The 13,374-nt window shown below is 44.1% G+C and overlaps 1 protein-coding gene across 1 annotated transcript in view; it reads left to right on the plus strand.

The window, feature by feature from the left end:
- Nucleotides 1-10,228: 10,228 nt before the first annotated feature.
- LOC126355191 (glycogen-binding subunit 76A) overlaps nucleotides 10,229-13,374 on the plus strand; it is a 283,614-nt gene continuing 280,468 nt past the window's right edge. Inside the window, exon 1 of the mRNA XM_050005418.1 lies at nucleotides 10,229-10,312. Coding sequence (XP_049861375.1) covers nucleotides 10,308-10,312 — 5 coding nt within the window. The 5' untranslated portion in view covers nucleotides 10,229-10,307. The remainder of the gene's footprint in view (nucleotides 10,313-13,374) is intronic.

Raw genomic sequence — 13,374 nt, forward strand, 5'->3', positions numbered from 1 at the left:
ACCTAAGGCCATCACCCACGCCCGAGGCAGGATTCGAACCTGTGACCGTAGCGGTCACGCGGTTCCAGGCTGAAGCGCCTAGAACCGCACGACCACACTGGCGGGCGACAGGATATTCAATATTAATTTAAAACAGAAGGAAACGAAAATGATAATTTATCTTCAGTTGGTTGTACACATTACTGTTTTGAGAGGGAAATACCAGGGTGAACCCAGTAACAGGTTCGCTTGATCTTTTATGTTTTTTTGTTTTTTAAGGAACAAATAGAAATATCTATTTTCATCATTTCAAAATTTTTTATTAACACGATTTACATATCGATCGATGTGTTGTTGTAGGGGATGGGACAACTTTTGCTTCTCCATGTAACAGCTTGAGTGCCGAGACTGAGAAAGCATTGCACCTCAATCTCCACCTGACATTGTTGTTTAACTGGCTTCTGGCCAAACGTTACCTCTATCAACCTCCACCACGATACGCGAAAAGTGGTTCAATAACTTACCTTCATCAACACTGTTATCTGAACTTCTATCGAAGTTGCGGCGAGAAGAAATAAAGGGGTTTTTACTCACCGCAACTTCGGCAGAATTGCAAATAATAGTGTTAAATGTTCTTTGTGCCCAAGGAATAAATGACAGTCACAGAGAGAAAACTCCATACTATTGGTGGGCGTATGATGATGTCCCATCCGAATTACTATTGGAGAGCAACATTCTGAGTGTATAAGGAATAATAAATGATAAAGGAAGTAAGGCTTAAGAAAAACTAAAACTGTTTCATAGGACTTGTCGACCTAGAAAAAGCGCTCAACTATGTAAAGTGGCGCAAGGTGTTCGAAATTCTGAGGAGAATGGGAGTAAACTGTAGGGGAAGACGGGAATTATACAATACGAGCAAGAACCGAGATGAAACAGTAGGAATGGACGACCAAGAACAGAGTGGTCAGATTAAGATGTAAGATGGAGTGTAAGATAGGGATGCAGTGTTTAGCCCTTACTGTTCAGTCTACATATAGAAGGAGCAACGATAGAGGTAAAAGAAACCTTAAAAAATGGAATTAAAATTCAAGTTTAAAGGATGTCAATGATAAGATTACCTGATGACATTGCTTTCCTCAATGAAAGTGAAGAATAAGTTCAGGGGATGTCGAATGGAATAACAATCTAATGAGTACAGAATATGTATTGAGAGTAAACCGGAGAAACACGAAACTGCTGAGGAGTCACAGAAGTGAGGTTAGCGATAAAATTAATATAAAAACTGGTGACCACAAAGTAGCTGAAATTACGGAATTCTGATATCTTGCTAGCAAAAATAGCATGTAACAGACGAAGCAAGGAGGGACATAAAAATAGAATAGCACAGTCAAAGAGATCATTCCTGGCCAAAAGAAGTCTACTTGTATCGAACGTAGGCCTTAAATTGAGGAAGAAATTTCAGAGAACGTATGTTTGGAGCACAGCATAGTTTGGTAGTAAGTCATGGACTTTGAGAGAACCGGGAAGTAGATAATCGAAGAGTTAGAGTGTGGCGCTATAGAAGGATGTTGGAAATTAGCTAAACTGATAAGAAAAGAAATGAACAGATTCTACACAGAATCGGTGAAGAAAAAAAACAAAAAACAAAAAACGTAAAAGCTGTCAGCTATATTGTTGTCCCTAAAGCCTTACTAGTCCAATAACATCTGTGCGTATGATTCTTCGCTGCCTGGATAAAAGACGAATGGATTTTGCTGGCATACTGTGTGTGTCTAAGTTTTCGCTGCCTGTGTAGAAGAGGAATGCCACAATTCCTGTTATTCCTGTTTGGGCTCAGATTAGAATTAACGCCCGGGTTTCATCACCCATAACAATAGAATATAAAAAGTTCTCCTTTACGTCTGCATAGCTCCAAAGTATTGCGCGTGAAGAGTGAACACATCGTCATTGGTGACTGCTGTGATCGCTCTCGGTACCCATCTCGAGCATTCCAGCTTTGCGGTCAAAGACCTTTGAATGATTCTTCGAGGGGATTTCTCACGCTCCCTACTTTTAGACGTTTCCAAAGATGAAAGACACTCCCCGTGGTCGCGCATTCAGCAGTCATGCCACTATTGCGTCAGAAGTTTTTCCAGTGGTAGATCAGACTCCTAAGGAGGTGAAACTTCCCGGCAGATTAAAACTGTGTACCGGACCGAGACTGGAACTCGGGATCTTTGACTTTCGCGGGCAACTGCTCTACCATTTGAGCTACCCAAGCACGACTCACGCCCCGTCCTCACAGCTTCACACCTGCCAATACCTCGTCTCCTACCTTCCAAACTTTACAGAAGCTCTTCTGAAGAGCGAAAGCACTTTCCCGCGAAGGGCAAAGGTCCCGAGTTCGAGTCTCGGTCCGGCACACAGATTTAATCTGTCAGGAAGTTTCATATCAGTGCACACTCCGCTGCAGAGTGACAATTTCATCCTAAGGAGGTGTTCGCAACTCCCATGGAATCATGGCGTCGCCATTATGAAAGATGTATGCGGCTGCAGGGATATTACGTCGAGTGACACAAGTTTCACAGTTTCGTGTGATTAACTTGTGAGAAAAAATCCGACGCTGTTATAATTTGAATGGACCTCGTAAGAAAAGGTTCGCTTTTCTCAAAATATTGTCCCGTGATACAAGCATCTTCGCTGAATCCAGGTATGAATTGCAGGGGCTCCGAACGGTACCATATTCAGTACGACTTTTCAGGCAGGCACCTAGCAACAGGAAGAGCTACCAAGTAAATACAACTTATCATCTGATCAAGGGCGTACCATGCAAGAGGAAGGGGAGGTGACGTGCTCTTTCCTCCCCTCCTCTCCCCCCACCCATTCCTCTAAAAAGTGGTGTAGACAAACCAAATTCGCATACTACTACGCTACGTGAACAGACGTACCGAGTCAGTATCAGTTTGAAGAAAGCCAGAACATGTAATGGCTCCTGAGTAGTAGCAAGTGCACCCGGTGCCATTTATTGTAAAATTTCAAAACCATTTCGCTGTTCGCCGCCATTCTTCTTGCAACTGAGAAAGTCAGATGGCTCCGTGTTTGAAAACTTTCAGTGGCGTTCTAACTCTTTACTGCGTTCGTGATGTTTTCTTTTTTCGTTTGATCAGCCTGTCTCAAAATATATAAATATGTGAACATACAACGTTGCCTACCCGCCAGCAGAATAGTACATACGAGTAGAAATCTCATAGGAATTATACTCTCCGAGGAAAGTACGTTGCTTATTTTGAAATGGTAGCGTTAGCATATTTGGTGAAAGAAACGCAGTTTCTCAGTAGTTTTGAATTTTAATGAGGAAGAAATTGTGTTTCGTTTCCTTCACTCCTTCCCCTTCCTCTTCCACGAAAATAAAGAGCCAGACACACACGCACGCACGCACGCACACACACACACACACACACACACACACACACACACACACACACACACGAGCATTATGTGCAATCAGTCAGTCGTTTTGACCCTACCACACACTGTCGTAAAGTTTTGCCATGTACAAAAATACCAGAACTCAAAAATGGCTCTGAGCACTATGGGACTTCTGAGGTCATCAGTCCCCTATAACTTAGAACTACTTAAACCTAACTAACCTAAGGACATTACACACATCCATGCCTGAGGCAGGATTCGAACCTGCGACCGTAGCGGTCGCGCGGTTCCAGACTGTAGCGCGTAGAACTGCTCGGCCAACCCGGCCGGCAATACCAGAATTAAAAACTTATTAAACTTTTCTTGGAATTCTGATCTTGGAAACTGTTGTCCATGTTACAGAATACTTTACACTACATTTTTCACTAGCATCATGTATGATACTCATTTCTCTGCAGTCTGTACCTCGAAAATACATTTTGGAGTGTTCAATATCTTTGTAACTTCTTTGTCTTGCAAGTTAACCACAAGTATACACATAATGATGTTGCAACCTTGATGTGTCTGTAAAGAGCGTCCCGGAAATGTTGCGACAAATTCGATGGGTTGTAGAGGGGATAGGAGGACAGGAACCTGTGTCTGGAAACGTCATCCAACGACGCTACAGAACGTTAAAGTTATAGGGGCTGCCGCCTGCCACTAGCCACCCCCTCGGCAGCAAATGTGACTTCACACTGAATAAAAGCAGCGTCAACTGGAATAAAATCCTCGAGCTTCCCATGACCATCTCCGCCATCGTCGTCATGAGTTCGCTCAGTGCCGGCGCTGATACGGTTTCTCGCCAACATAGGCATGATGGCTTCATCAGCAGTCAGGCAGATAGACCCAATGTGGCGCGCTCGCTTAAGTCGACCCTGGCAGCTAGCGGAGCTCCCTTTGTTTTAAGGGAGCTTGACAAGTGGGCCATAGCGGAGCATTGCCTAGAAAACATTCATAAAATACAGTTCGAAGATCCAAAACTGTTGGCTCATACAGCTACATATTGGGTCTCCGTTATAAAGGAAGCGGCCGAGATTCGTTTAGATAACAACAGTTTCAACAGAGACTAGGGGTACACACTCAGCAGGGCAAGGGGCGGGCGTTGGACATCGAAAGAAAGCAAAGACAGATGCTCGACGCGGGAGCGGCATTTTCAGTTGTGGCGCCTGCCCCTGGCGCCACCTGACGTCACCAGTGCTGCCACGGGCAACATCTCCGCTAGCTGCCAGGGTCGACCTAAGCGCAAGCGCCACATTGGGTCTATCTGATTGACTGCTCATGATGTCATCATGCCTATATAAGCGAGAAACCGTAGCAGCCCCAGCACTCAGCGAACTACTGACGAAGATGGCGGAGTCAGTCATCGAAAGCTCGAGGATTTTATTCCAACTGATGCGGCTTGAAAACCCAGTACGTTTTATTCAGTGTGAAGTCCCATCTGCTGCCGAGGGGGCGGCCTAGTGGCAGACGCCGGTGCCTTTAACTATGCATCTCTCTAGCGACAATGGATGACGTTTTCCGACACGGGTTACTATCCTCGATTTCTTCCTCAGGATACCCTCTACAACTCCTCGAAGTCTGTCGCTATATTTCTTAGACATCCTATATACATATAAAGGGGAGATAGATTATATGACATGACAAGGGACTTAAGTATGGCTGTGGTATGGAAACCCCCTAATCATTTAAATTATGTTGAATTAATATTACCTCATTCTGCTTAATACTTAAAAACTTTAAAGGCTTGCCTAATTGTGTCACTAATAACTCAAACTCACTAGCTGAATTTCTACTTCCGTAGCACCAGCTTCAAAATCGCACTCGCTGCTAAATCTACGAGTATCAACGTTTTTATATTTGTATTCCGTCTTAATATTAGTGACAACTTTGCCTTCAGTTTCACTCTTCAGAATGGTCCATACTGAGTGAACAACTATAAACTTCAACATAAAGTTCTTACTCCACGTGCATGCAGCGAAACGAGATAAAACTACACAATCCTAATAACAAGAAAAATTAGTCGCAGTCATATTGCCACACATGGGCGATTCATCAGATTGCTTGGCAATACAAGTGCGACGTAGAGGCATATCGCGGGACTTAGCGACTGTTTACTGCGATTTCTTTAAGAAGGTCTCAGGAAGCGGTATATCATATATATATAAATATACGTCGCACTTGTATTTCCAAGCAATCTGATGACTCGAACATGACGAATCGGCCATGTGTGTCAATGTGACTGCGACTAATTACCTGGCTGAAAATGACTTACAATTTCGTGGCGCCCTCCATCGGTAATGCTGGAATTCAATATGGTGTTGGCCCACAGATTCCACTCTCGCAGGCATACGGTCAATCAGGCGCTGGAAGGTTTCTTGGGGAATGGCAGCCCATTCTTCACGGAGTGCTGCACTGAGGAGAGGTATCGATGTCGATCGGTGAGGCCTGGCACGAAGTCGGCGTTCCAGAACAACCCAAAAGTGTGCTATAGGATTCAAGGCAGGACTCTGTGCTGGCCAGACCATTACAGGGATGTTATTGTCGTACAACCACTCCGCCACAGGCCGAGCGTTTTGAACAGGTGCTCGATCGTGTTGAAAGATGCAATCGTCATCCCCTAATTGCTCTTCAACAGTGGGAAGCAAGATGGTTCTTAAAACATCAATGTAGGCCTGTGCTGTGCTAGTGCCACCGAAAACAACAAGCGATGCAAGCCCCTCCATGAAAAACACGACCACACCACAACACCACCGCCTCTGAATTTTACTTTTGACACTACACTGGCTACTAAAAGCTTCCAAGTGCGCTGTATCTTTATTCTGCGCTGTTTTTTTTTCCCTCGTGTTACATGCCGATCTCAGAAACTATTAAAATGTGTGCATGCAATTAACTCGCATATATCTAAACCTTAAGTGGCTCTTCGTCTTCTTCCTTCCTGTGTTTTCAAGGGTGGAGGCACGTAATATCCGTGTAATTGGGAGAACGTTTTCTGTTTGTGAAACATGTGACAGAGACGGGACACGGGTACCAGCCCGGCATTCATGTAGTCGGATGTGGGAATCCGCCTAAAAACCACTTCAAGCCTAGCAGGTACATCGGCCCACGTCATTAATCCACCCGACGATTCTTTCCGGGGGCTGGTGCGTTTCCCCCTGCCCGGAAAGCGGGCGCCTTACCGCGCTCAGCTGTACGGGCGGGTCCTAAGCGTTTCGTACTTGACAATAAAACAAAATTTACGGACCTCATAGATACTATACTCTCTCAGTTATGTATATTGTAGGTATAGGTAGCTTCCTGAAAGTGGTACTGTCAGAATGCTAAAGTTTATTTTTTAAGAAACTGTTTGAATTTGCACACGCAACGACCCGATTAGCTAACTTCAGTGCTAATTAACTCTCAAGCGGAGCAACGTATCGATTTTTTTCTTAACAGTCATTTCGTAATAATCTAAGAATGGAGGAAAGATGCATTCGGCGCCGCTGAACCATTCTTTACGATAAAGAATACAGTCATGAAAGAGGCTGTAAGCTGCAAGGAGAGACTCTTATCTACATCACGATTTCTAGTTAGTGGCAGAAGAGGACCTCACATGCAGCGCTGTTGTATCCCCACAATTATTAACTAAAATGAATGCTGTAACCTGCAACATTATTTACAGTTGAGTGCGAAAATACATCATGGTAAAGCAAAATAAATAAAACAAAAGATGTTCGCATAAACGATATTAATTTATTTACGTAGCATAAATGATGACCTGCAAGCTTGAGAAACTCGTTTTAGATTCGAAGAAGAGAGACTACACATGGTGCTCGCGCACATCATCTAATAAATACGACAAAGATACATAAGAAATGAAGCATTAGCCACTGTTCGGACTGTAAAATAAAATTTAAAAAGAAACCGACACTTTACTTTTCATAGCAGAGGGCTTGGATGTAGACTGGACTTCTTTTAACACTTAAACAAATGAAGCAAGCGTGTTTATTGAATTCACGAACATTAAATGTCGATATTTCGGGTTTTAGTTTTCATTTCCAGTAAGTATCGGAAATACGTTACACGAAAAATTAAAAAAATGAAAAAAAAACAGCTTCATCTTTTGCATCTATATTGCTACATTCCTCGAACGACGGGTCCCACAAACATCAATATTTAGATTTCGCTAGAAACTCTGTTCTTACAGTTTCGTCCTCCTGGCACCCTGTTATGTATCCCTCTCCCAATGACAAAAGACGAACTTTTGTCGGCGGTTGGCACGACAGCGCTAAGACGGCACAGTTTGTTGGATGAAGTGGTGTGAGGATCGGCTGTCGTATGGTCCTACCTGCCCCATACCCTGACAAAGGAAGTTTGTCGGTCGGTCGGTCAACATGCCTACATACGTCCAGTTTGTCGGTCGTTTGGTGCATGTGTAGTGCCCAGTGCGGCTGGAAATCATCACGGTTGAACAATAAAGACGAAGAAGAAGAATAAATACGATTATTCGATTGGATGTTACTAACAAGCGAACCCCCCTCAGATTTAGTTATAAGTTGGCACAGTGGATAGGCCTTGAAATTCTGAACACATATCAATCGAGAAAACAAGAAGTTGCGTGGAACTACGAAAAACAAATAAGCAAACTATATAAACTGAGTAGTCCATGCGTAACTTAGGCAACATCAAGGATAGTGTAAGCCCAGGAGCGCCCTGGTCCCGTGGAAGCTGCGGAACGAGAGGTACTTGGTTGAAGTCTTCCCTCGAGTGAAAAGCTTACTTTCTCTTTTTTCGCATAGTTATGATTGGTCCGTTCGTTCATTGACGTCTCTGTTCACTGTAATAAGTTTAGTTCCTGTGTTTTGTGACCGCGCCGCAAAACCGTGCGATTAGTAGAGGAAAGGACATGCCTCTCCAATGGGAACCGAAAACATTTGATCGCAAGCTCATAGGTCAATCGATTCCTCCACAGGAAAACACGTCCGATATATTCTATACGACACTGGTGACGGCATGTGCGACACATGACAGGAATATGTTGTCTGCCACCTAAGTTGTACACTTGGCGAATGGGTAAAAAGATTGTTCTGCCTTGCCCGATTTAGGTTTTCTTCTGAATGTGATAATCACTCCCAAAAAAGTGGTGAAAACATAAGAGTTTGTCACAAACTTCAACAAATGAATGCAACAGTTTCACAGTCGCACAGTTTTCCCTGTGCTCTGTCAGAACATATGTTTATAACGTTAAGTTTTTCCGTGTGTAGACCGTCAATTCCTGCATATGTCCAAGCAAATCTGAACATATCCTGGAATTTTTGAGAGCGAAGTTGATTATATGAACTTTTCATTTGAGGGAAGACTTGAACCAAGGGCCTCTCGTTCCGCAGCTGCTCACGCTAACCTTTTTTTTTTAATCTCATTTTGTTCGTGTTTGTTCGTTGCTTCTGTTCGTGGCGGACGTCGCAAGACACTCGTTTCAGTTCGTCGTTGATCAGTTAACTCCGTTTTTTATTACAGAGGGCTGCTAACCCTCTGACCGAACACTCTGAGTTAACCGTGCCGGCTAACCATAGGACCACGATGCTCCTTGATGTTGCTTATCTTGGGGACTAGTCACAAGGGAACCTCCCCATGGCACCCCTCTCAGATTTAGTTATAAGTTGGCACCGTGGATAGGCCTTAAAAAACTGAACACAGATGAATCGAGAAAACAGGAAGAAGTTGTGTGGAACTATGAAAAAATAAGCAAAATATATAAACTGAGTAGTCCATAGGGAAGATAGGCAACATCAAGGAGAGAATACGCTCAGGAGCGCCGTGGTCCCGTGGTTAGCGTGTGCAGCTGAAGAATGAGGGGTCCTGGTTCAAGTCTTCCCTCGAGTGAAAATTTTACTTCTCTCATTTTCGCAAAGTTATGATCTGTCCGTTCGTCCATTGACGTATCTGTTCACTGTAATAAGTTTGTCTGTGTTTTGCGACCGCACCGCAAAACCGTGCGATTAGTAGACGGAAGGACGTGCCTCTCCAATGGGAACCGAAAACATTTGATCGCAAGGTCATAGGTCAACCGAATCCTCCACAGGAAAACACGTCTGATATGTTCTATACGCCACTGGTGACGGCATGTGCATCATATGACAGGAATATGTTGTCAGCCCACCTAACTTGTACACTTGGCGAATGGGTAAAAAGATTCTTCCACCTTGCCCGATGTAGGTTTCCTTGTAGATGTGATAATCACTCCCAAAAAGTGATCGCATCGGTTGGATGGACGGACACATAATAAGTGTCTGAAAATTAAAAAAAAATTTTTTTACTCGAGGGAAGACTTGAACGAAAGACTCCTCGGTCCGCAGCTGCTCACGCTAGCCACGGGACCACGGCACTCTGGAGCTCGCTCGCTCCTTGATATTGCCTATTGACTACTAAGTTCGTATATTTTGCTTATTTTTTTCATTGTTCCACACAACTTCTTCCTGTTTTCTCGATTGATCTGTGTTCAGTTTCTCGAGGCCTATCCACTGTGCCAACTTATAAATAAAAATGAGGGGGGGGGGGGGGGGGGGTGCGACGGGGAGGTTCCCTTGTAAGTGAAACATCCTATGCACACACACGGTGATTTTCTGGACGAGGTATGAGACTGGCCGGTGCGCAGCGAGTCAGCTGACTGCTGTGGCGCGAGGTGCTGTTGCGTCAGGTCAGGGTTGCAGAAGATGGCGCCAGCGTCGCGCCGCGCGGCCCGCCTATTGGCTGGGGCTGCAGGGGGGAGGAGGGGGGGGGGGGGGGGGCGGGGCTGCGCTCGACGCCGGGTCGCGGCTGCAGTGTCGCCGCCGCCGCCACAGCGGCAACACAACTTCCCGGCGAACGCTCCGCTCAGCCGCCGCTGCGACAGAGCGCCCTCACGCATGCTGTGAGTACCCCGCAAACAGCTGCAGGCGCCACGCCGGCCGGCGACGCCTCCGCGGCTGCTGCCCGCTGCGTGTGTGCAAGCAAGTGTTGTCCCCCCGCGGTGGAAGTGACAGGGGAAGAAAACGGCGGTGTTCGCTTTACACTCTCACCATCGCTGTGGTTTTCGATCAGCAAATAAACAGTCGCTTAAAACATCCACTTCCCTATTCTCGCAATGTCTTTCCGCAAAGAGCATGCTCTGACGCTTAAAGGTTAATGTTAAACGAACTTCTGCTGCAACAACAATATTACCCAAACATTCCGGATAGAGAAAATAGCTTTTACCCTGATTTATGTGCTGGAATCACAGAAGCTACTTGAAACCCTTTTTACACGAAATCCATATCAGTGCCACTTGGTGACGGATGCGCACACTCAAACTGTCAACAACATGAACTGTATTATTGCACTTAGTCTGTAGTGGCTGTTATGGGAAATACAGGGTGACGTTACAGAAAACAAGTATATTGGTGACCAAGAAAATGCATCGCATTGTGATTTAAAGATGGCTGTGCACATACTATCAAGCGTTTCACCGTTTCCTCGAGAAATATCAAGATAAACACTCTCGATAATCCGACCTAAGCGCCCTCACTTTCAGGTGCAATAATACTGTGGTCGATTAATGCGGGCCGACCAGTTGATAATACATGACTTCTATTTTCTGTCTGAGGAATGATAGTGAGTGAATTATGCTCTGTTTCCCTATGTTAGACCACTCGATTTGAGAAACATTTTGTTAGGATGACGTAATTTTGTTTTTGTATTCGACCATTCGTAGTTTATGGGTGTCTTGCCGCCTAACCATTCCACTTTTCTGTGTGTGGAGACTCTAGACTTGTTCTGCTTGAGACACTGGTAACATTTCAACAGCACTGACGTATCAGGCGAAGATTAAATCTCACTAGCTTTTGTGAACTATGTATTGCGTGACAGTTGCTGACTTTTCTATTCGTTTCGATTGCAGATACCATTCTTTGCTTTGATTGTATTATCCTCACAAACATATTTGCCTCGTCAGTTCTCATTAAGAGGGAATGCGCGTGTTTCGAGGTGCTGGATGACGATGTTTCCAAATTACAATGCGCGTGTCTGTGCTGTCGTGGGAGCACCACGAAGTGGCGTGATGGTCTAGTCTTTATTTAGCTTTCTCAAGCGTTGGAATGCATCCAGCATGCTGTTCTTGAATTAGAAGGCTCTTAATTTTGTAAACTTTTAAAAATAACAACAAAAGGACACTCAAGGAGCAGTCAAAATCTCGGCGAGATTAGTGTGACGTCATACGAGCGCTTCAAAATCGACGTATTAATAACTGTCATCTTATAAGCTGTTGCAAGGAGACTTCAATGATAGCGAATGTCGTCTGTGTTTGTAAACAAAAACTGAAGTGTGTTAGTGTGCGTGCGTGAGAGAGAGAGAGAGAGAGAGAGAGAGAGAGAGAGAGAGAGAGAGACAGATATATATATATATATATATATATATACATACTACCGGCTACCGTCCTCCATGTAAAGCAGGGTACTGAAATGACAGAACCTTAGTGCATCTGAAACTACCCGTAAGGCGATTTTTGCTAATGCTCGGCGGAAGCAGCGTATGAAGCTAGTCAGCTTTCAAGCGCGCATTACACGGCTGAACGCCCCTGGGTATATACCTGGCAGGCAAATAGAAAAACGACCACGGATGCACGGTCTTTAAAGAATCAGCACACCTTCCTTCCTGAACCCCCTTATATACGGCTTCAACTCACAAGAGAACTTCCCTTTCAACCTAACCTTGACCTCGCACTACGCTACAGATCGTCTGACACCACTACATAGATTCAATAAAATCATACAGATGCAAAAAAGATTTTCAGTATTCTCAGTTCGAACACGTTAAATGACGTCACAGGCCAAAACATACGTCACTAGTCAAAGCTGGCGTCCAGGACCTGTAGATTCAATTGGCCCTACTGTCTGTCCCTTACGATACCATGGAGTGGTTTCCACTATTGTTCGCTCTTTTTTTGTATAACCCATGCTTTAAGGAAGTCCCAAGAATCCAAGAAATCTCTTCTGTTTGTAGGTGAGCCGTTACCCATTGAGTTCTGCTAAAACAGAGCACGAGCGCAGTTTGTAAATAGTACCTACAGTTCAAATTTTTCGTCGTTTAAATTCGAACTGAATTGGAATCGTGAAATTTTCTTCGACAATCTGAAAAACAAAATAAATCGAAGAAGTTATAGAAAAAAACGTTATTGAAAAAATGTTAGTAATGATTACAATCTATTTAGAAAGAGTACATTAGAATGACGATCTTTCTGTGTGCATAAGCACTCTGCTTCGGTTCATTTAAAGCAATAAAAAATACTACGCTGAAACATAAATCTCCACAAACGATTAACAGTAAATGTCACGGGTAAAATAATATCCATTCTTTTTAGGAATGATCGCCAGAATATAGAATCTTTTGTCTTCAATCACCGTTCACAAGGCAACAACTTATTGTAAGAGATTGATGTCGGCGACAAAAAGTGTATAAGTGGGCAGAGATTTAAATTACCCGCATTGCGTCTCTGTTGTAATATACACTGCTAGACCAAAGACATAGATTACTTTCTCTCAAGCCGATGTATTTTAAGTATTATCTGACACACTCCATCGGCACGTCAGATGACAAACGCGTGACGGTATTGAAGTTTGCGCTGGACGCTTCTCGTGTGGAACTTCGGACAGGCCATATCATTGCAAGTTGGGCCTAGATGTTGTGGTGAATGACAAATTGTCATATTGTAAGAGATACAAACCCATGTAGATTTAAGTAAAATTCGTCCACCATGAAATCGGACCGTAGTATTGGTGCACCAGTTGCAACAACGCGGGTGTAATTGCTTTCTTTAAATAAAGATGAGTTGCACAAGAACGTCTCCTTGACTGCATCGGTGAATTCATTTTTCGTAGCGGAATGTCACGTGCTGATGCGCGGCTAACGGTTGTCAATCTAACCTGCCCATGTGCGTGTGATATCTGCCAAATTATGCTG

The sequence above is a fragment of the Schistocerca gregaria genome, chromosome 3 (genome assembly GCF_023897955.1).
Source record: "Schistocerca gregaria isolate iqSchGreg1 chromosome 3, iqSchGreg1.2, whole genome shotgun sequence".
Taxonomy (NCBI): Eukaryota; Metazoa; Arthropoda; class Insecta; order Orthoptera; family Acrididae; genus Schistocerca; species Schistocerca gregaria.